At 55.2% G+C, this 23,343-nt stretch overlaps 1 protein-coding gene across 5 annotated transcripts in view; it reads left to right on the top strand.

The window, feature by feature from the left end:
* NADK (NAD kinase) overlaps positions 1–23,143 on the top strand; it is a 28,233-nt gene extending 5,090 nt beyond the window's left edge. For 3 of the 5 annotated variants that reach the window (XM_010350344.3, XM_039474403.2, XM_039474402.2), the window contains exons 2-12: positions 8,958–9,165; positions 11,628–11,711; positions 16,946–17,075; positions 17,732–17,840; positions 17,959–18,044; positions 18,745–18,847; positions 19,496–19,650; positions 19,780–19,879; positions 19,954–20,111; positions 20,518–20,600; positions 21,344–23,143. In XM_010350344.3, the coding sequence (XP_010348646.1) occupies positions 8,993–9,165; positions 11,628–11,711; positions 16,946–17,075; positions 17,732–17,840; positions 17,959–18,044; positions 18,745–18,847; positions 19,496–19,650; positions 19,780–19,879; positions 19,954–20,111; positions 20,518–20,600; positions 21,344–21,506 (1,344 nt within the window). In that variant the 5' untranslated portion in view covers positions 8,958–8,992 and the 3' untranslated portion in view covers positions 21,507–23,143. Of the gene's footprint in view, positions 1–5,011; positions 5,130–5,654; positions 7,582–8,957; positions 9,166–11,627; positions 11,712–16,945; positions 17,076–17,731; positions 17,841–17,958; positions 18,045–18,744; positions 18,848–19,495; positions 19,651–19,779; positions 19,880–19,953; positions 20,112–20,517; positions 20,601–21,343 lie in introns of those variants that run through there. The other 2 variants (XM_074379935.1, XM_074379936.1) reach the window with 2 other exon arrangements.
* Positions 23,144–23,343: the final 200 nt, after the last annotated feature.

Genomic DNA, 23,343 nt, shown 5'->3' with positions numbered 1-23,343 from the left:
TGATCTCGGCTCACTGCAACCTCCAACTCCCAGGTTCAAGCGATGCTCCTGCCTCAGCCTCCCAAGCAGCTGGGACTACAGGGGCGGGCCACCACACCCAGCTAATTTTTATATTTTTAGTAGGGATGGAGTTGCATCATGTTGGCCAGGATTGTCTGGATCTCTTGACCTTGTGATCCGCCTGCCTTGGCATCCCAAAGTGCTGGGATTACAGGAGTGAGCCACTGCACCTGGCCCCTAGTACTTTTTTCAAATAAAACTTCCTAATATAGGCCGGGCGTGGTGGCTCAAGCCTGTAATCCCAGCACTTTGGGAGGCCGAGGTGGGTGGATCACAAGGTCAAGAGATCGAGACCATCCTGGTCAACATGGTGAAACTCCATCTCTACTAAAAATGCAAAACATTAGCTGGGCATGGTGGCGCGTGCCTGTAATCCCAGCTACTCGGGAGGCTGAGGCAGGAGAATTGCTTGAACCCAGGAGGCGGAGGTTGCGGTGAGCCAAGATTGCGCCATTGCACTCCAGCCTGGGTAACGAGCAAAACTCCGTCTCAAAAAAAAAAAAAAAAAAAAGCTTCCTAATATAGAGGGTTTTGTTTGGTTGTTTGTTTTTTGATGGAGTCTCCCTCTGTTGCTCATGCTGGAGTGCAGTGGCACGATCTCATCTCACTGCAACTTCTGCCTCTTGGGTTCAAGCAGTTCTCCTGCATCAGCCTCCTGAGTGGCTAGGAAGATAATTTTTTAAAGTTGGTTTTAATATTTAATATTGTTTTATAAATTAGTTTACTGCTTAGTAATCAAACTAATCTTTGCAAGTAAATATGAACAGAGCTTCTAGGCTGGGTGCAGTGGCTCATGCTTATAATCCCAGCACTTTGGGAGGGCAGATCACCTGAGGTCAGGAGTTTGACAACAGCCTGGCCAACATGGCAAAACCCCATCTCTAATAAAAATACAAACATTAGCCAGGCAGTGCCTGTAATCTCAGCTACTCAGGAGGCTGAGGCAGGAGAATGGCTTGAACCCGAGAGGTTCAAGTGAGCCGAGGTTCAGGTGAGCCACTGTACTCCAGCCTGGGCAATGGGGGAGACCCTGTCTTACAAAAGGAGATGAGAAAAGAAAAGGAAAAAATGTCGAATGCTTTCTTCTAAAGAGTTTTATAGCTTTGGTTCTTACATTTAGGTCTATAATCCATTTTGAGTTAATGTTTGCATTTAGTATGAGGATGTGATTGGGCTTCATTCTTTTAGACATGGCTGTCCAGTTGTTCTAGAACGATTGGGTGAAAAGATTATCCTCTCCCTGTTGAATCACCTCAGAACCTCTGTCAGAAATTCATGGACTGTGTGTGGGGGGGTCTGTGGCATCTACTCTGGGCTGCCTGTTCTGTTTCCTTGATCTGTATGTCAGCCTTGATGTAACACACTGTCCAGTTCCCATAGTTTTACAACAGGTTATTAACTCAGTAGTGTTAGCCCTCCATGTTTGTTCTTTTTGAAAGTATTTTTAGCTAGTCTAGATAAAATATTCATGTGAATTTTATCAGCTTGTTCATTCCTTTAGAAAAGGCTGCTTGGGGCTGGGCGCGGTGGCTCAAGCCTGTAATCCCAGCACTTTGGGAGGCCGAGGCGGGTGGATCACGAGGTCAAGAGATCGAGACCATCCTGGCCAACATGGTGAAACCCCGTCTCTACTAAAAAAATACAAAAAATTAGCTGGGCATGGTGGCATGTGCCTGTAATCCCAGCTACTCAGGAGGCTGAGGCAGGAGAATTGCCTGAACCCAGGAGGCGGAGGTTGCGGTGAGCCGAGATCGCGCCATTGCACTCCAGCCTGGGTAACGAGCGAAACTCCGTCTCAAAAAAAAAAAAAAAGAAAAAAAAAGAAAAGGCTGCTTGGATTTTGATGGTTGGGTTTGGGTAACATTTGCAGATCAGTTTGATGAGAACTAAAATTCTAATATTGAGTCCTCCAATCCACGAACATGGTATGTCTCTCCATTTATTTAGATTTCCTTTCATCTCTATCAGCAATAGATTATAGTTTTCAGTATGTAGTTCTTATGTCTTTTGCCAAATATATCCCTATATATTTTACATTTGTAATGCTAATATGAATTGTGTGTGTGTGTGTGTGTGTATATATATATATATATATATATATTTTTTTTTTTTTTTTTTTTTTTTTGAGACGGAGTTTCGCTCTTGTTGCCCAGGCTGGAGTGCAATGGCGCGATCTCGGCTCACCGCAACCTCCGCCTCCTGGGTTCAGGCAATTCTCCTGCCTCAGCCTCCTGAGTAGCTGGGATTACAGGCACACGCCACCATGCCCAGCTAATTTTTTGTATTTTTAGTAGAGACGGGGTTTCACCATGTTGACCAGGATGGTCTCGATCTCTTGACCTTGTGATCCACCCACCTCGGCCTCCCAAAGTGCTGGGATTACAGGCTTGAGCCACCGCGCCCGGCTTTTTTTTTTTTTTTTTTTTTTTTTTTTTTTTGGAGATGAAGTTTTGCTATTGTTACCAACGCTGGAATATAGTGGTACAATCTTGGCTCACTGCAACCTCCATCTCTCAGGTTCAAGTGATCCTTCTCCCTCAGCCTCCTGAGTAGCTGAGATTACAGGCACATGCCACCATGCCTGGCTAATGTTTATATTTTTAGTAGAGACGGAGTTTCGCCATATTGGCCAGGCTGGTCTCGAACTCCTGACCTCAGGTGATCCACCCACCTCTGCCTCCCAAAGTGCTGGGATTAACAGGCATGAGCCACTGCACCTGGCCAAATTATATTTTTAAATCTCAATTTCCTATTGTCCATTGCTAGGATATAGAAATATAGATTATTTTTGTGTATTGAATTTCCCTCCTGAAACCTTGCTAAAAACTCACTCACTTGGTAGTTACTTCTTTATGATTTTCTGCACAGAAATGCCATCTACAAATACAGCCTCACCTGCTCATTTTCTTATTTTAACAGACCCACATTCCATGCCAAGCCTTTTCTGTCATTGTACTTTTTATTTTTCTCTTACATTATTGCACTGGCTGTGGCCTCTAGTAGAGTTTTAAGTAGGAGTAATTATACCAGACATGTTTTTGTCGGTTCTGGTTTTCATAGAATTTTTCACGTATTTGATTTTTTTTTTTTTTTTTTGAGGCGGAGTCTTGCTCTGTTTCCAGGCTGGAGTGCAGTGGTGCAATCTCAGCTCACTGCAACCTCCACCTCCTGGGTTCAAGTGATTCTTCCGCCTAAGCCTCCCGAGTAGCTGGGACCACAGACGCGTGCCACCACACCCAGCTAATTTTTTCGTATTTTTAGTATAGATAGAGTTTTGCTGTGTTGGCCAGGATGTTCTCGATCTCTTGACCTTGTGATCGGCCTGTCTCGGCCTCCCAAAGTGCTGGGATTACAGGCGTGTGCCACCTCGCCCAGCCTGTGTTTTGTTGTTGTTTTTTTTTTTTTTAAACGGAGTCTGACTCTGTCACCCAGGCTGGAGTGCAGTGGTGCCATCTTGGCTCACTGCAGTGTCTGCCTCCTGGGTTCAAGCATTTCTCCCTCAGCCTCCCGAGTAGCTGGGACTACAGGTGCCCACCACCACACTGGGCTGATTTTTTTTGTGGTTTAAATAGAGACGGAGTCTCACCATGTTGGTCATGCTGGTCTCGAACTCCTGACCTCAAATGATCCACCCACCTCGTCCTCCCAAAGTGCTGGGATTACGGGTGTGCACTGCCATGCCTGGCTGAATTTTTCGTGTATTTGGTTAAAACATTGATGTGTGTTTTTTTTTTTTTTTCTTTTTGTTGGAATCTTGCTTTGTTACTGAGGCTAGAGTGCAGTGGCGTGATCTCGGCTCACTGCAACCTCTGCCTCCCAGGTTGCAGCAATTCTCATGCCTCAGCCTCTCCAGCAGCTGGAATTACAGGCATGTGCCACCATGCCCAGCTTTTTTGTATTTTTAGTAGACACAGGGTTTCATCATGTTGGCCAGGCTGGTCTCAAATTCTTGACTTCAAGTGACCTGTCCACCTCAGCCTCCTAAAGTGCTGGGATTACAGGTGTGATCCCAGTGTGTCCAGCCTGGTTTGTCTTAAGCTAGGAAGATACTGACCCACTGGGGCAGTGCTGTCAGTTCTGGCTAAACATGAGAATATCCAGGAGCTCTTTAAAGTATCAGTGCCTGGCTTGTACCTTCAGGTTCCGATTCGTTCAGTCTGGAGGGCGCACGTAGGAGTTAGTGTTTTTTGAAGCTCCTGAGGTGATTGTGGATCCCGAGGTGATTGTGGAAAGCAGCCAGAGTGAGAACCACGGCTTTTTGGGTATTCAGAGAGCTCCTTGACTTTGACCTTGGCGTCCGCCCACACTCTGGTCCGTAGTTCCTGAACCTTCCTCCCGCCCACCTGGCCATCCTCTCGCACATCCTCCTCGTCACATTTGAGCTGCTGTAACCAAGTACCACAGGCATGGGGCGGCGGGACAGACAACAGAAATGTGTGTTCTCTCCCTTCTGGAGGCTGAGTCCAAGGTCAAGGTCAGGGACCAGCTGATTTGGTTCTTCCTGAGGCCCTCCTCGCTGCAGAGGCCGCCGTCTGTGTCCTCGCAGGGCTTCACTGTTGTGCTCAGGGGGTTGCGAACGGGTTCGGAGAAAGCTCTCTGGTGTCTTTTTTTTTTTCTGTTGCCTAGGCTGGAGTGCAGCGACCAATCACAGTTCACTGCAGCCTCAAACTCCTGGGCTCAAGTGATCCTCTGGCCGCAGCCTCCAAGTACCTGGGACTATAGGCATGTACCACTGCGTCCAACTTTTTTTTTTTTATTTTTTAGAGGCAGAATCTTGTTATATTGCACAGCCTGTTTCTGAACCCTTGGCCTCAAGTGATCCTCTTTCTTCAGCCTCCCAAAGCCGTGGGATTACAGGAATGAGACATGATGCTTAGTCTGGTATCTCTTCTTAGAAGGATGCTAATTTTTAAAATATTTAATTAATTAGTTTTATTTATTTTTGAAACAGGGTCTTGCTGTGTTGCCCAGGCCAGAGTGTAGTGGTGTGATTTCAGCTCACTGCAACCTCTGCTTCCCAGGTTCAAGTGATTCTCCTGCTTCGGCCTCCTGAGTAGCTGGGATTACAGGTGCTTGCCACTATGGCTGGCTAATTTTTGTATTTCTAGTACATACGGGGTTTCACGATGTTAGTCAGGCTGATCATGAACTCCTGACCTGAGTTGATCCATCCGCCTCAGCCTCCCAAAGTGCTGGGATTATAGGCATGAGCCACTGCGCCCGGCCACAATGCTAATTTGATCTGATCAGACCCCACACTTAGAACCTCAATTTTTTTTTTTTTTTTTTTTTTTTTTTGAGACGGAGTTTCGCTCTTGTTACCCAGGCTGGAGTGCAATGGCGCGATCTCGGCTCACCGCAACCTCTGCCTCCTGGGTTCAGGCAATTCTCCTGCCTCAGCCTCCTGAGTAGCTGGGATTACAGGCACGCGCCACCATGCCCAGCTAATTTTTTGTATTTTTAGTAGAGACGGGGTTTCACCATGTTGACCAGGATGGTCTCGATCTCTTGACCTCGTGATCCACCCGCCTCGGCCTCCCAAAGTGCTGGGATTACAGGCTTGAGCCACCGCGCCCGGCCTTTTTTTTTTTTTTTTTTTTTGAGACGGAGTTTCACTCTTGTCACCCAGGCTGGAGTGCAATAGTGCAATCTCAGCTCACTGCAACCTCCCAGGTTCAAGCATTTCTCCTGCCTCAGCCTCCTGAGTAGCTGGGATTACAGGCACCTGCCCCCATGCCTGGCTAATTGTTGTATTTTTAGTAGAGATGGGGTTTCACCATGTTGGCCAGGCTGATCTCAAATCTCCTGACCTCAGATGATCTACCCGCCTCAGCCTCCCAAAGTGTTGGGATTGCAGGTGTGAGCCACCACACCCGGCTGACCTCATTTAACTGCTTTCTTAGAGGCCCACCTCCATATTCAGCCACACTGGAAGTTAGGGCTTCAACGTAGGAATTTGGGGGAATTGCTTGGTGCAGTGGCTCATACCAAGCACTTTGTGAGGCCTAGGCAACACAGAGACCCTATCTCTACAAAATAAAAATAAAAAAATAAATTTGCACGGCCGGGCTTGATGGCTCACGCCTGTAATCCCAACACTTTGGGAGGCTGAGGCAGGTGGATCACAAGGTCAGGACTTCAAGACCATCCTGCCCAAGGTGGTGAAACCCCGTCTCTACTAAAAACACAAACATTAGTCGGGCATGGTGGCCGGCACCTGTAATCCCAGCGACTTGGGAGGCTGGGGCAGGAGCATCGCTTGAACCCCAGGAGGCACAGGTTGCAGCGAGCTGATGTTGCGTCACTGCACTCCTGCCTGGGTCGCAAAGCGAGACTCCGTCTCAAAAGAAAAAATAGATAAATTTGGGCAGGGCACACTCAGTCCGTAAGTGCCACATTGATCATTTTTAATGCCAGGATCCGCCTTGTCCTGAGTTTACTGAGAGTCATCGTCTTGAATGAGATGGCGTGTTTGGCTTTGTTACATGGGTTTGGCTCTACTGAGTGATTTCTATCGTTTCCAAGCACGGCCCCTCTTCTGATCTTCTGAAGCTTGTTTTATTCTATTTCTGGCTTTATTCAGATGAATGCTTAGTTGATACTTCTCAGGGGTTGTGGCCCAGCTTTGATGGGACTGAACGGCCCCTGGCTCCATGTTTATGTCACTCTCACCTTCTGGGTGTTCCAGGTGTGGGTCTGACCTTCATTTTGATCCCTGAGTTGGTAAAGAGAAAGTTGGAAAACTTCCGAGTGGCTCAGGGCTTTTCTTTGTTTCAACTTTTATCTTTTCCTGCTTTTATTGTATTGTGATAAGAAGATGAGGTTCTAGGCTGGGCGTGGTGGCTCAGGCCTGTAATCCCAGCCCTTTGGAGACCCAGGCGGGAGGATCATTTGAGGTCAGGAGTTCGAGACCAGCCTGGCCAACATGGTGAAACCCCTTATCTACTAAAAATACAAAAAAAATTAGCTGGGCATAGTGGCACACGCTTGTAGTCCCAGCTTCTAGGGAGGCTGAGGCAGGACAATCGCCTGAACCTGGAAGGCAGAGGTTGCCGTGAGCCGAGACTGTGCCATTGCACTCTAGCCTGAGTAACAAGAGCATACTCCATCTCAAAAAAAAAAAAAAAAGATGAGGTTCTAGGCCAGGCACAGTATCTGACGCCTGTAGTCCTCCCACCGTGCTGGGAGGCTGAAGGGAGAGGACCACTGGAGGCCAGCAGTGGAGACCAGCCTGGGCCACATCGCAAGACCCTGTCTCTACCGAGGAAGAAAACAGCAGCTGGACGTGGCACTGCACGCCTGTAGTCTCAGCTACTTGGGAGGCTGAGGTGGGATCCTGTCTTTTAAAAAAAAAAAAAGAGGTTTTCTATCCTTGCTAGTTTTCTTTGAGGGTTAATATTGGTCAATTTGGTAAATGCTTTGTTGGCACTGAATTTATGATGCAGACGGTTTGCAGGGCATGGCGTTCACAGCGTATCTGCCAGTTCCATTTGACTGATTTGTCAGCTTTTCTGGACTAAGGTACTTGAAATTGCACACTTTTTCTCTCATTAATGTGCCATATTGTTTACAAGAAAGAGTCTGTCTTTCGTTTCTAGAGACAGGGTCTTCCTCATGGGCCACCATGCCTGGCTAATGGTTTTTGATAGAGAAGAGTTCTGTGTTGCCCAGACTGGTCTTGAACTCCTGGCCTCAAGTGATCGTCTCTCCCCAGCCTGCCGAAGTGCTGACATTGCAGACATGAGCCGCCACACCTTGCCGCACAGTGTGACTTTCTATTTTGTTCTTTTTTTAAACAATTTTTTTTTTTTCTGAGATGGAGTCTCACTCTGTCGCCCAGGCTGGAATGCAGTGGCACGATCTCAGCTCACTGCAACCTCCGCCTCCTGGGTTCAAGCACTTCTCCTGCCTCAGCCTCCTGTCAACATGCCCAGCTAAGTTTTGTATATATATATTTTTTAGCAGAGACGTGGTTTCCCATGTTGGGCAGGCTAGTCTTGATCTCCTGACCTCATGTGATCCGCCCTCCTTGGCCTCCCAAAGTGCTGGGATTACAGGCGTAAGCCACCACACTCAGCCAAACACTTTTTTTTTATAATGTTTTTTAAAAAATTTTTTTTTTTTTTTTTTTTTTTTTGAGACGGAGTTTTGCTCTTGTTACCCAGGCTGGAGTGCAATGGCGCGATCTCGGCTCACCGCAACCTCCGCCTCCTGGGTTCAGGCAATTCTCCTGCCTCAGCCTCCTGAGTAGCTGGGATTACAGGCACGCGCCACCATGCCCAGCTAATTTTTTGTATTTTTAGTAGAGATGGGGTTTCACCATGTTGACCAGGTTGGTCTCGATCTCTTGACCTTGTGATCCACCCACCTCGGCCTCCCAAAGTGCTGGGATTACAGGCTTGAGCCACCGCGCCCGGCAAAAAAATTTTTTTTATTGAGATGAAGTTTTGCTCCTTGCCCAGGCTAGAGTGCAGTGGTGTGATCTCAGCTCACTGCAGCCTCAGTCTCTCAGGTTCAAGTGATTCTCCTGCCTCAGTCTCCCGAGTAGCTGAGACTACAGGCGCCCGCCACCACGCCCAGTTCATTTTTGTATTTTTATTAGAGAGGGGGTTTCACCGTATTGGTCAGTTTAGGCTGGTCTTGTACTCCTGGCCTTAGGTTGTCTGTCACCTCTGCCTCCCAAAGTGCTGGGATTACAGGCATCAGCCACCACGCCCAGCCAGGACCAGAAATAGATTTTAAATATCTCTGTGGTGGAGACTCTATTTTCAAAGTACTGTGGTAAATTGGACCTCAGCCATTTTTTCCCCTTGATGAAATGGAACATATGTATGTGTAAATCACTATTGTTTTACATACATTTACTTTGCTTATGTTACTTATTTTATTGAATTAAGGCATCGGTGTTTCTCTGGCCGAAGTTCCTGTGGAAATGGAACAGGAAAACATGACCATGAATAAGGCGCTGAGTTCCGGCGCGGCGGCGTACGGCTGCTCGGCCTGCCACGGCGACGAGACCTGGAGTTACAGCCACCCCATCCGGGGCCGCGCCAAGTCTCGGAGCCTGTCCGCCTCGCCCGCCCTGGGGAGCACCAGGGAGTTCAGGTACAGCCAGGAGGGCTGCTTCCTCTTCCAGTCTCTCTGATTTCATAGACTTCTCCTGAGCAGTCTGTGTCAAGGCATCCGGTGGTGGGGCTGGTCCTTGCCCAGGTGAAGCCATGCCCGGTGAGGAAGGCGTGTGGCCCGGGGACGTCAGCGCAGGCTCCGGGCTTTGTCTGTCAGCGTGCTGCTTTATCTGTCTGATTCAGCACGGAACCATCTAGCTGGAGCCCACGCTGACCCTGGGTGGTAGACTGAAGCAAACTCGGAGAGGAAACTTGTTTTCTTTTTTGAGACGGTCTTGCTCTCTCACCCAGGCTGGAGTGCAGTGGCGCAATTCTAGCTCACTGCAGCCTCCATCTCCCGGGTTCAAGCGATTCTCCTGCCTCAGCCTCCTTAGTAACTGGGACTACAGGCACCCACCCTCATGCCCGGCTAATTTTTGTATTTTTTGTAGCGACAGGGTTTCACCATGTTGGCCGGGCTGATCTTCAACTCCTGACCTCAGGTGATCCACTTGACTCAGCCTCCCAAAGCACTGGGATTACCGGCGTGAGCCACCGTGCCCAGCCAGGAAACCTTTGCGCTACAGAAGTCACTGGGGTGTGAGGGGACCTCCATCCGGGCTCTGCTTGTCTTGGGAGGTGAATAGGCAAAGGCTGGGGTGTCTGCATGGTGCCGCCGGGCTGGTCATGAGGGAGGCCCAGTCGTGAGCGTGGCCGTGGGCGGCCCAGCCCTCTCGGCCCCATGTGTTGGGCAGGCGGGTCCCTCCTGCACCTGGAGCGCCCACAGCGCCTGCTGTCACACCGTGCTGCTTGAGCAACAACGCCCCAGGCCTCGCAGGACGGGCGCAGCGTGACAGTGCCTGGGGATGTTGCTCTGGGTTTTGGTGACAGTAAATGTGAGTTTCAGCGAGAAGCTGGCCAGAGCCAGCGCTGCGTCCACCACAAGGATCATGACTATCAAATGCACGCAGCACGTTTTGGTGAAAGGAGCCTCAGAAAGTGCGTGGTGTTTCCCCATGAGATGGGGGAGGCTGCAGGGCGTCCGCTTGGCGGCAGCAATGGGAAACAGGCTGCTACCACGTTTTCTGTCTGCGGAGTCACTGTGAGGGCTGGTGGCCAACTGCACCCTGCAGTGCTGCATCACTCAGCTCTCCCCAGAGGCGTCGCTGTCTGCGTGGTTCACCGTCTCCACCTCCAGGCCACGCCGGTGCAGAGACTGCACGCTCTTGACAGACTCGCTTTTGCTTTTTTTCCTGCGGGTTCTTTGGCATAACGCACCACTTCTGTTTCACTCTGAACCTGATAACAGCAGCAGTGGGTCAGAGGCCGCCTCCGTCATGAGTGACAGGCGCCTTCAGGGTGAGATGGGAGAGGAGGTGGCTGATCGGCAAGCACAGCCTGTCCTTGGGAAGCAAACACTAAATCCCGACACCCACTTAGAAAAACACTGTTTTCCCCAGTCCTCTTTTAAGTTCCTAAGCAGGTCACGTTCTTACTTGGTAACGTACTGTACTTGGTTTTTTTTGAGACGGAGTTTTTCTCTGTTGCTCAGGCTGGAGTGCAGTGGTGCGATCTCAGCTCACTGCAATGTCCCCCCTCCTGGGTTCAAGCGAGTCTCCTACCTCAGCCTCACAAGAAGCGGGGACTACAGGCGCCCACTACCGCACCTGGCTAATTTTTGTAATTTTAGTAGAGATGGGGTTTCACCGTGTTAGCCAGGCTGGTCTCCAGCTCCTGACCTCCTGATACGCCCGCCTCAGCCTCCCAGAGTGCTGGGATTACAGGCATGAGCTACCAATGGCCACGCCTGTGTCAGCTGTGGAAACTGGGCACAGGAGGGACCCGCTTGCCCAACACGTGGGGCCGAGAGGGCTGGGCCACCCACGGCCACGCTCGTGACTGGGCCTCCCTCGTGACCAGCCCCGCGTCACCGTGCAGACACCCCAGCCTCCGTCTGTTCGCCTCCCAAGAGGAGCAGAGCCCAGAGGGCGGTCCCCTCACACCCCAGCGACTTCTGTAGGGCACGTTTCCTGGGCAGGCGCAGCGGCTCACGTCTGCAACCTCAGCACCTTGTTAGGATTGTAGTCTAGACTCTTCAGAGGTGTCATCTAAGGTTTTGAGTCCCAGATGCAGGCCTAGAGAGTGGTCCCGGGGAGACACCACAGGAGTTCTGAGCCCCAGGCTGGCCCTGGCGGTGGCGTTTCCCATGCTCGGGGTGTCTCTCTCCCCAGCTTGGCTCATGATCTGAGGGGCGTGGCAGTATGCGTGCTCCTCACGGCCGCTCCAGGCAGCCACAGACCGGGGCAGAATCTTCCAGGGCTGCTGTGTGGCTACTGGGCAGATGGAGTTGGTGTCATTAGAGTTGCATGTATGCCTTAGCATGTACCGTCCTCTGTATCTGTGGCTGTCCCTGTGTGTCTGGTTTCAGGCCCTGGTGGCTCTGATACTGTCCTCTTGCTATAGGAGGACACGCTCTCTCCATGGGCCATGCCCGGTGACCACTTTTGGACCAAAGGCCTGCGTGCTGCAGAACCCACAGACCATCATGTGAGTGCTGGGTCCCAGGAGGGGGGTCCTTGGGAGGGGAGACCCGCAGACCATTGTGTGAGTGCCGGGGCCATGGATGGTGGGAGTCATTGGGATGTGTGCAGAGTTGTAGGATCGCTGTGTTGAGGCAGATTCTCACCCTTCACATGAGAAGTACGTGTTTTAGGTCATTTGAACAAAAAGCCACATGGACATTGTCCTGAACCCCCTGAGTGCAGGAATCTGAGTGAAAGCTCCCCAGCCATGGCTTCTCTGATGGCTTTGAGAGCATGGACGGCAGGCAAGCCAGGATCTTGAGCAGTGGACACCAGGCAGCCTGGAGACCGGGTCACAGCCCATGGGCATGGTGGCATCAGTGGCCATCAACATAAGACACTCGCGGCTGCTTTTTAGTTTCTAAGAGTAAGAGCTCTAGGGTGGGCTGTGTTGCTGTTTGACAGTTTTGTAATTCTTTTTTTTTTTTTTTTTGGAGACGGAGTTTCTCTCTTGTTACCCAGGCTGGAGTGCAATGGCGCGATCTCGGCTCACCGCAACCTCCGCCTCCTGGGTTCAGGCAATTCTCCTGCCTCAGCCTCCTGAGTAGCTGGGATTACAGGCACGCGCCACCATGCCCAGCTAATTTTTTGTATTTTTAGTAGAGACGGGGTTTCACCATGTTGACCAGGATGGTCTCGATCTCTTGACCTCGTGATCCACCCGCCTCGGCCTCCCAAAGTGCTGGGATTACAGGCTTGAGCCACTGCGCCCGGCGTAATTCTTTTTTTTCTTTTTTTTTTTTTTTGAGACGGGGTTTCGCTCTTGTTACCCAGGCTGGAGTGCAATGGCGCGATCTCGGCTCACCGCAACCTCCGCCTCCTGGGTTCAAGCAATTCTCCTGCCTCAGCCTCCTGAGTAGCTGGGACTACAGGCAAGCACCACCATGCCCAGCTGATTTTTTGTATTTTTAGTAGAGAAGGGGTTTCACCATGTTGACCAGGATGGTCTCAATCTCTCGACCTCGTGATCCACCCGCCTCGGCCTCCCAAAGTGCTGGGATTACAGGCTTGAGCCACCGCGCCCGGCCCTTGTTTGACAGTTTTGTTTGTCAACACGTTCTGCGTAAAGGCCCAGCATAGTGTCTTACAGGAAAAACACAACAGTGATCAGCCTGACATCTGTGGATTTTGTGTGATGAATTAGAATCCTGGCAGGGCACAGTGGCTCGCACCTATATTTCCAGTACTGTGGGAGGCCGAGGCAGCAGATCACTTGGGCCCATGAGTTTGAGACCAGCCTGGGCAGCATGGTGAAAGCCTATCTCTACGAAAAATAGGAACATTGGCTGGGTGCGGTGGCTCATGCCTGTAATCCCAGCACTGGAGGGGTTGAGGCCTCTGTGCCTCCTCCCTCAGGGAGTCGTGGACACCACTCTCTGCATGGGAGGCCCGTGCGGAAGGGCCCGGTGCTGCTGTGTGAGGGCTGCTGGGCGACTTGCCAGAAAGTGCAACGTGGCCCTGTGAAGTGGGGCAGCCGCCGCTCGGCCATTTGCTGACAGGCAGGCGCCCGCACCGTGAAGGCTGGTGATGCACCGGGGAACAAGTCCCCAGCCCTGGGCTGCCACTGAAGGTCAGGTCTGGTGGAGCCTGTTCTGTAGCCTCCTGGGCCGTCACTGAGTCAGGTCCGGGGAGGCCACAGCGCCTGCACAGCTGCCTCTGCGTCATCGAGGAGCTGCTGTTTACACTGTGAGCAGGGCGGTGCGTGAGTCCTAGTCACGAAGGTGACCGGCCTTGCCGCCTCCAGATGCTCAGGGCAGCGCCTTGGGGCGGAAGTCACTCTGGCGAGGGGTGTCTCTGACCCGTCACTGCTGCCGAATGCCCCAGGCGAGGCCTGTCCCGTTTACTTCCCCCGTCCAGTCCATCTGTACTTTGACAGTAAAATACACAAGGAGCTCCCCTGCAATGTTACCTGGCTGCTGCTGCTGTGTGGGTCCTGACTGTCACCCCACCTGCACACGCCGCTGCCCTTCATGGCCCCCAGCCACTGACCTGCCTGGCTCCTCAGTGACAGTGACGGCGGCAGGAGGAAACGACCACGGCAGATGGTCAGGACCACCTGCTGTGGCCTAGCCCTCCCCTACTCAGCAGCCACGTGGGTGACCCAGAGCGCTCCACTGTCCCCCCGGCCCTGCTGTGGGCCTGTCCTGCTGTCCTGCGCTCACTCTGTCCCTGGCGGCCACCGGGCCTCTCCCCCGTTGCCCGGGGCCCTCCCTGCACTTACTGGTCCTGGCAGACCTGCTCCTTCATCACTGGCATCTCGACCACTGCCTTCATCAGCCGTCAGTCACTCGGGCCGGGCCAGGGCCGCCAAAGGGGCACATTCTGCCTCAGCCCTGAGACCGGGACGCACTGGGTGGTCCCTAGCTGCTCAAGGCCAGACAGCCCAGCAGTGCTGAGAGCATGCCACTTCCTCGGCTCCTGCGGGGACATGGCCCCCTTGGGCTCTGTGTGTCTGGGATCGTAAACTGGGGACGCATTCACGTTGTTGTCCCAAGGCTGCTATGGAGGGCAGGGCCTTGCACGCATTTCAGCCTGTGGCATTTCCTGATAGTCCAAAGTAGGACCCTATGGGGCTGGTGAGAAGGCCTGCTTCCTGTCCTACTGTCCAGGGAACCGGCAGGCACGTGTGGCGGGGGGCGCGTATGGCAGAGGGCTTGTGGAGGGGCGCGTGTTGTGGAGGGGACGTGTGGCCGGGGCGCATGTGGTTGGGGGAGCTTATGGTGGAGGGCCTGTCGCATGGAGGGCTTGTTGCGTGGAGGGGCGCGTGTGGCAGAGGGCGTGTGGCATGGAGGGGGGCGTGTGTCGTGGAGGTGCCTGAGTGCCTGTGTTTGTGGGCCAGCCACGGGTGATGCAGTCGGAGTCAGAGCTGGCCCGGCTGTGGCCGTGCTGGCTTCACGCCACCTTCTGCCCTCCCCATCCAGTATCCACAGCCATGTGTGCCTGCAAGGGTTGGCATCCCGCTTTGCAGGTGACCCAGGAGAAAGTCGTGCTGATTTGTGGTCACACACGGTGCGTGCCTAGGCCTGTGCGGGACGCTGCTGCCGGTGGCGCTCTCTGGGTTTGGCTGAGCCTCAGGCTGGAATGGGTGCAGGCTGGGCCGCCGGGTCAGTGGTGACAGAGGGCAAGAGAGCAGGGTGAGCCGTGTGCAGGGCGGGGCTGTGCTGGCTGACCCGGCCAGAGGACTGTGAACCACCTGCACACCCTCGGGCCGGGCCGAGCCAAGCAGAGTGTCGCAAGGGCTGGGCTGGGCTGGGCGTGAACGCCCTTCCACCTGACCGTGGCCTGAGGACGCCTTCCCTGGGGCAGAGCCGGTTCCACAGGGCTGAGCGGGGCTGGCCCAGGGCTGGGAAGAGGCTGGAGTCTGGGCCAGGAGGTCTAAGGACACAGGAACAGAGGGCTCGGTCCCGCCCGGCTCAGTGAGGACCAGGGAGCCGAAGTGTGGCCTCTGCTGCTAAACGTGATTCTGAGGACTTTTTTTCAGTAGGGATTAGGCAAGAGGACACGTGACCAATGAGGAAACTATGTTTTGTTTTGTTTGATTTTTTTAAAGTTTGGGAAGCTCTTTTGACTTAGTTGTTTTTACAGCAGCTTTACCAAGTCACATCACAGTTGTGTTTTGCTCAGCTTTGAGTATGCAGAACATAGGATTCTAGTGTGAGCGCAGTCAGGGACATGCCACCGGAGAGGCCGCATGTTCGCCAAGCGTGGCCCAGATGCTGTGGACGCGCCGGCCGGCTCCCAGCAGGCAGGAACCACCTTTTGTGCCACGTGTGTGACCCGGGGCAGGCGCCGAGCTCATAGGAGATGGCATGAGTGACCTTGCACCCCCCAGCAGTGCCTGCACAGGGTGAGTGCTGACTGTCTTCCAAAGGTCAGAAGCAATGGGCTGTGGTCTGCGGCCCTGTCGGCGTTGGTGTTGGGGTTCTGGGGGTTGTTAGGGGGACAGTCAGGCTCTTGGAGAAGTCACTGCTGGGAAGCGGCAGGGCAGGCACCGGCTTTCTCAATTGGGGAACTTGAACCAGCTGGCCGGGGCTCTGCTGTAAGAACTTGCCCTGTGGGACCGAGGATGGGCAGTGAGCGCTGACTGATGGCTGTCCGCGCCGCACCCTCCCTTGGCTTCTGGAGCAGGAGTGGGCTCCTTGGTGTGTGTGCCCAGTTCTGGGCTGGGCTGGGGTGTTTTCTGTGACTAATGCGGTAATGGGAATCCACCGGGGCAGGCCCTGCCTGTGGAGAAACACCAAGCAGTGGTCAGGTCGGAGCTGGCACAGCACAGGCAGCCACGTGAGGGAGAGTGAGTGAGGTTGAAGTCCGTTCATGCAGGGGTGTAGTGAGCTGCCTGCAGGGCGGGAAGCCCGCCCTTGAGGGTCCTGGGACTCACCTGGGGTTGTGTGCAGGGGATCCTAGGGGCAGAGGCTCCACATCAGCTGGTTTGGGCTTTCTCGGGGGGCCTGAGGAGGGCACCAAGCAAAGAGTGGCCCTGCCGTGGGCTTCTGTGGTCATTTCCACCCTGAGACTGTCACTGCGCAGCCAGGCCGGCAGGCGGCTGGGGGTTGTGAAGGGCAGCGGTGCGTGCAGGTGGGTCAGCATAGTGCCCAGGCAGGGCGTGTGGGCCTGAGCCTGCGTGCGATGGGCCGGGCAGTGGAGAGACGGTCACTCTGCACCCTGCTGCCCTCAACCTGTCTCTGTGGCCAGGCTCCAGCACCAGGTGGCCGGGGGTGCCGGTGTGACCCTTAGCCCTGGCCGTGGCCACCATTGAGTGCATTTCCTCGGGAGTCGAAAACACCTTTTTAAGGATTTTTTTTCTTTTCTTTTTTTTTTTTTTTTTTTTTTTTTTTTTTTGAGAAGGAGTTTTGCTCTTGTTGCCCAGGCTGGAGTGCAATGGCGCGATCTCTGCTCACCGCAACCTCCGCCTCCTGGGTTCAGGCAATTCTCCTGCCTCAGCCTCCTGAGTAGCTGAGATTACAGGCACACGCCACCATGCCCAGCTAATTTTTAGTATTTTTAGTAGAGACGGGGTTTCACCATGTTGACCAGGATGGTCTCGATCTCTTGACCTCGTGATCCACCCGCCTCGGCCTCCCAAAGTGCTGGGATTACAGGCTTGAGCCACCGCGCCCGGCGGATTTTTTTTCTTTTCTAAGCCCTGCACCTTCTCTGCAAGGGGGAAATCACTGCCCGTGTGAACTCTTTCTCCCCAAGGCACATTCAGGACCCCGCAAGCCAGCGGCTGACGTGGAACAAGGCTCCGAAGAGCGTCCTTGTCATCAAGAAGATGAGAGATGCCAGCCTGCTACAGCCATTCAAGGAGCTCTGCACATACCTCATGGAGGCACGCGGGCTGGTGGTGGGGCCCTGGCGGGAGAGGGTTCCTGGGGTGCACACGGAGCTGGGGGGGCCTCCGTCCACATCACCACCCATGAGACCATGGGAACCGTCTCAGCTGCTGGGAAACAGCTGCTTGTGTGGAACTGGGACCGAGCGGGGTCTGCCCAGGTATCTGGGTTTGTGTGGGCTGCCGTGACAAGCGCCAGACTGGGAGGCCAACTGACCCAGGGCGCTCACAGCCCTGGAGGCCGGGAAGTCCAAGATCAAGGGGCCGCATCTGGAGAGGGCAGAAGAGCAGGCATGGGGAGGGAGACCAGAGCCGGGAAGCCCGCTCCTGGAACCATGGTGTATAACAGCGTGAGTTCCTCCGAGGCCTTCCTGCCGTGTCTTCTCTGCAGAGGAGCAGGCTTTGGGGGTCAGGGGTCAGAGCTGGGAAGCCCACTCCTGAAATCACAGCGTTAGTAGATTCCTGAGAGGGGAGCCTCCGCCACCCAACTGTCCCGTAAAGGTCTCACATCTTAATCCCGGCACGTTGGCGCTTACGTTTCAGTGTGAGCTTGGGAGGAGCAGGCATGCAGGCCATGGTGCCAGGTCTCTGGTTCCTCCCGGCGGAGGGCAGGGTCTGCACGTGGAATGAGCAGGTGGGCACTTTGCTTCCAGGAGAACAACATGATCGTGTATGTGGAAAAGAAAGTGCTAGAAGACCCTGCCATCGCCAGCGACGAAAGCTTTGGGGCGGTGAAGAAGAAGTTCTGCACCTTCCGAGAAGGTGCGCTGCCGGCCGCTCTGCCCTCGGCTTCTCCGGCACGGCTCCCCACCCTGAGGGGAGCTGCCGGCACTGCACAGGGAGGGGCTCCTGTGTGACACCTGGGTTTTGTGTTTCCTAGATTATGATGACATCTCCAATCGGATAGACTTCATCATCTGCCTTGGGGGAGACGGGACGCTGCTGTACGCTTCCTCACTCTTCCAGGTGAGGCGTTGGCGTTCCTTGCGTGCACCAGGTTCTGGTCATGCCATGTGAAGGGCGGCTCAGCGCACGGCTTCACTGCCTTCACTCCCGTAGCTTTACGAGAGCAGTCGCCTAGAGCAGCCTAGCACGGTGGGGCACGACAGTGGGGCGCGACGGCAGAGCCAGCTACAGCTGGGGGTGGCCAGAGCCCGCCCGGGACAGAGTGAGGGGTGCAGGCAGTGGGTACCAGGGAACAGCCCTGCCCTGCTGGCCCATCCCCCCCGGGCCTCCCTGGAGCGCCTCCTGGTTTCTCAGCTGCACGGCTCTTCCCCGGGGCTGCAGGGCCACCCCGTGTGGGGGACCCTGGCTCTGCCCTTGGCCCACTGCTTGTCTATGCCATCTGGAAGTACCTGTGGCCCACCTGGCTCTCCTCATTCGCACCTGTGGGACTCGCGGCTCTGACCCCGAGGCCGCTTCCCCAGCCCTCCACGCCCCAGGGTCTGCTCCACCTGCTGCCTTTGCTTCTCACCAGCTCCCCCCACTGACCTCGGCCCTGGTGGCCCTGCCCACCCTGGCCTGGGATGTCCCCCTCCACTCTGTCCACATGGCCAGCCTCTCCTGCTGTCATGGTCAGGGTGCTGTCCCCAGAGCTGGGTTCCTCCTGAGGTGCTGGTGGCAAGCTGGGTGTATGGGCGCTGAGTGCCTCTCCGCTGACTCACAGGGCAGTGTGCCTCCGGTCATGGCCTTCCACCTGGGCTCCCTGGGCTTCCTGACCCCGTTCAGCTTTGAGAACTTTCAGTCCCAAGTTACTCAGGTGATAGAGGGTGAGTTGGAATGTTCTGGAACCCATAAGCAGCTCTGATCATGCCATCTTGCTTGGTTGGGGGGCGGTTGTTTTTATTTAATGATGCATAAGGGCAACACTTAAAGGTTTCCAGATTCAGGGATTTCTAAATCGAGTGGGTCAAACCTTTGGTAGTAACACTGAGAAGTTTCAGCAGATCACGGGTTCAAGCTGCCGTGTCTGTTGGCTAGAAGTGAGCAGGTCCTCACTCTATGAAGGCGTACAAGTGTTGACCGGGCGCGGTGGGAGGCTGAGGCGGGTGGATCACGAGGTCAAGAGATTGAGACTATCCTGGCCAACATGGTGAAACCCCGTCTCTACTGAAAATGCAGAACTTAGCCGGGCGTGGTCGTGCACGCCTGCAGTCCCAGCTGCTTGGGAGGCTGAGGTAGGGGCATCGCTTGAACCTGGGAGGTGGAGGTTGCAGTGAGACACCACTGCACTCCAGCTTGGTAACAGCGTGAGACTGTCTCCAAAAAAAAAAAAAAAAAAAGGCACAGCACAGAAGTGTCAACTTAGGAGAAGAAACAGCCCCTCACCCTGCTGGTGCTGGTCTCCCTGGGCTGGGCCCCCTGACCCCGCCAGCCTCCCTGATGGATCCATGCCCTCTGACCCCGCCGGACTTCAGGGAACGCAGCTGTTGTCCTGCGGAGCCGGCTGAAGGTCAGGGTGCTGAAGGAGCTCCGGGAAAAGAAGACGGCCGTGCACAACGGGCTGGGTGAGAACGGCTCGCAGCCTGTGGGTCTGGACATGGATGTTGAGAAGCAGGCCATGCAGTACCAGGTGGGTGGGTGGTCCTGGCCTCCACGAGGGCCCCGGGTGGGGGGACCTTGCGGAGAGCCTGGGCGAGACGGGGGTGTCTGTGAGGTGCACGGCGCCCCCACCCTGAGCATGCGCGCTGCTGCCCTCCAGGTCCTGAACGAGGTGGTGATCGACAGAGGCCCCTCCTCCTACCTGTCTAACGTGGACGTCTACCTGGACGGACACCTCATCACCACGGTGCAGGGCGACGGTAAGGCCCGCGGCGCTGTCCTGGGGCCCCGAGCGTCCTGGGGCGGGAGTGACGCCTGCGCCTGTCCCTGTCAGGAGTGATCGTGTCCACCCCGACGGGCAGCACAGCGTATGCGGCCGCGGCCGGGGCCTCCATGATCCACCCCAACGTGCCGGCCATCATGATCACGCCCATCTGTCCCCACTCGCTGTCCTTCCGGCCCATCGTGGTCCCCGCAGGGGTCGAGCTGAAGGTCAGAGCCAGCGACGCTCCTCCTTTTCCGGTTTGTGAGTCATTTGATCCCGTGCAACGCAAAGCCGGGACCTAGCCCCCAGCCCTGCCGCGCTGGCTCCAGCCTCAGACGTGGCCTCGGCATCCTGCAGCCGTCCCTTGCCCCCTCAGATGCAAGCCCTGCCTTGCTTGGGGCCCAAGCTCTGTCCACCGAGGTGCCCGGGGCCTGGGTCTGAAAGGGCTTCCTGCCATCGCTGGCCTCTGGCAGTACAGAGCTGGGCCGGCACCTATCGGACGTTCAGGCCGCCATCCGCAAGGCAAGGTCGCCACTGCCCAAACTTTGGCCTCGGCCAAGCACCCAGGGGTGGGCGCCAAGAAGCATCCTCCCCACAGCTGGGTGCCCACGCCTCTCCCTGCTTGACCCTCAGATCATGCTGTCACCTGAAGCAAGGAACACGGCATGGGTGTCCTTTGACGGACGAAAGAGACAAGAGATCCGCCACGGAGACAGGTGTGGGCTACAGGCCGGCTGGGCACTGGGGCCGACCTCCCCGGGCCAGGCAGTGCCCACCCTCTTGGGGTTGGCCTGGGGGCACAGCTTGTCCCCCTAGAGCGCCATAGGGCTCGAGTCCCGTGCCTCGGAGCATTACAGTTGGGCGACCCGGGTTCACACCTACAGTGGCACATGCAGGCCTGGTCCCAGCAGAGGCCCTAGGGTGTCTCCTCTGGCACAGCTGCCTGCCCCCTCCTCCTGGGACCTCACCCCTGAGGGTCCCAGGGCAGTCTGTCAGCTTCCTGCGCCATCCCCCTCCAGGACCTGGGGTGGTTATTCCCAGCACCCATGGGGCACCCCTAGAGCCTGCCTTGGGAAGGGACAGAGCCAGCCATTCCTGGGGAGGGAGGGTGTTGGCAGGGAGCCCCTAGGGAGGGAGAGTCTGGGCGGGAGCCCCTAGGGAGGGAGAGTCTGGGCGGGAGCCCCTGGGGAGGAGTGTCTGGGGAGCCCTGGGGAGGGAGGTCTGGAGGACCCCTGGGGAAGGAGGGTCTGTGGGGAGCCCTGGGGAGGGAGGGTCTGTGGGGAGCCCTGGAGAGGGTCGGTCTAGGGGGAGCCCTGGGGAGCGAGGTCCGGAGAGCCCCTGGGGAGGAGGGTCTGGGGAGCTGCTGGGGAGGGAGGGTCTGGGGGGAGCCCCTGGGGAGGGAGGGTCTGGGGAGCCCTCCTGGAAGCCCCAGCTCAGCCTCCGCTGGTCTCCGCCTCAGCATCAGCATCACTACCTCATGCTACCCACTGCCCTCCATCTGCGTGCGGGACCCCGTGAGCGACTGGTTTGAGAGCCTCGCCCAGTGCCTGCACTGGAACGTCCGGAAGAAGCAAGCCCACTTTGAGGAGGAGGAGGAGGAGGAGGAGGAGGAGGAGGGCTAGGTCGAGGCCTCGCAGGCCCGAATCCTTCCGCTGTCTGTTTTTCTGCCCTCCACGAACCCTCTGGGGACAGACCAACCTGTGTGTGTCTGTGAACACCCCTTTCTAAATGGCACGACCACTTCCTTTCTGTAGCCGGGTTAGAACCTGGGCCTGCCTTGTGTCCAGATCAGCTGTTTTTTTAACGTTTTAAATCTGACTTTTTTTTGCATTTCTAAAGAAGCAAGGTGAGAAATGGGCTGGGAGCTCTTTTGTCCTGCTGACTCCAGACCCCTCCCCGCACCCCTGTGGGTCCCCGGAGCCGGCCTCCAGCTGCCGGACTTCCACACCAGATCAGTCAACTGAAATTCAGAGGGGTCAGAGTGACTCGACCTGTCCTTCCATGTTGACAGTAGATGTCTCACCCAGAAGCCTTCCTCGGCGGCAAAGCTTTTGCTCTTGGCCTGAGCCTCCTCCCTAAAACCTCTGCAGGGAAATCCCCAAGCAAGGCGCCATTGAAAGCATGGGCTTGCTGGTGGCTGCAAGGTGGTTTTGTCCTGCTCAGTTTCTGGAGAGGGCTGGGTGCTTCCTTCACCCCTCCCGCTCGAGGCCGGCCCTGAGTGTGGGACCCACAGCAGGAGGGGCTGGCATCTCCACCACCCACGCCTTCCTCAAGTAGCTTCTGCTCCCAGGCAGGGGGTTTAAATCGTGTACATGCTTTTTAGAGGCTGTTTGAAACATTCTGAAGTGCTTATGTACATATTTTCTTGTACACACTTTTGTGAAGATTTCAAGGGGAAGCGAGTCGTCCTGCCGTTAAATGTTTACGTTCCTGCTTTGCAAGACACCGTCCTCAGGGACCATTCGGGGACCATTCTGTTCAGTGCGATCCTGAGGGTCCAGAGTCCGGGAGAGGGGGGTTTCCGGGCTACTGATGGTGATCCCTTTTGTTTTGCAACTGTCATGAGAATCTTGAGACTAACCCAAGCGAAGGACTCAACACACTGATTTTCCTCCTGCCTCTCCCATGAGCCTCCGGCCTGCATGTGGCTGCTGCGTGCCCTGGTGCCCATGTCTTCCACAGGCACAGCAGACACAGGTGTGTGGAGGTCGTGGTCAGGGCCTGGGGTCCTGGTCGCTGCTGCCCAGGCGTCTATTTTTGAGTACCTGCTCATCTGCTGGATTGTAAGAACAGGAAGTTTGGAGAGGTGCTGCCCGCAGCCACCTGGCCCAGCCCAGGCTCCTTCTCCAACGCACGTGCCTGCCCTGCTCACCCCCATCTGGGCACCTCAACATCTGCGAACTTGAGCGTCCAAAATCCCCGAGTGTGATTCTGGGCAGTGGGCCTGGCTGTACGTCAGCCACGACCCTGAGCACAGGTGAAGCCCCCGCCCACCCAGCCACGGGCACAGGAGGAGAGAGGGACCAGTGCCTGGCGTTAGGGCCAGAAGACAGCCACGTTCGGAATTCCAGTCACTCATTGAACAAAAAGGGCGTGAACTGAGCTCTGAAGCAGCCTGAGACGGGAATGATCTAGAAAACTTTGTTTTTTAAGTACATTTTAATGTTTCATATTAATTTCTTGAAAATTTATTAAATGTCATTGAAAGCCTTACTACAATTTTCAGATCCTTTCAATAAACAAGACTTGTAAAAAAGAAGTTGCGTTAATAACAGCTTTCTTCTGACACCTTGTAACCAACGTAGAGGGGTTGCGCAGGGTCACCCCATTAAATCCCAGCCCAGAAATGCCCATCCCTTAACGACACATGGCCGGCGGGGTGACCTTCCCAAGGGGCTGTGTGGTGTCCCCAGGGCTGGGGGTGCTGCCGCCTCTTTTGGGCGGGAGGGGGAGTGCTGC

Source organism: Saimiri boliviensis, chromosome 11 (genome assembly GCF_048565385.1).
Source record: "Saimiri boliviensis isolate mSaiBol1 chromosome 11, mSaiBol1.pri, whole genome shotgun sequence".
Classification (NCBI taxonomy): Eukaryota; Metazoa; Chordata; class Mammalia; order Primates; family Cebidae; genus Saimiri; species Saimiri boliviensis.
Note: the sequence above shows the minus strand (reverse complement) of the source record. Positions and strands in the feature narration are given on the sequence as shown.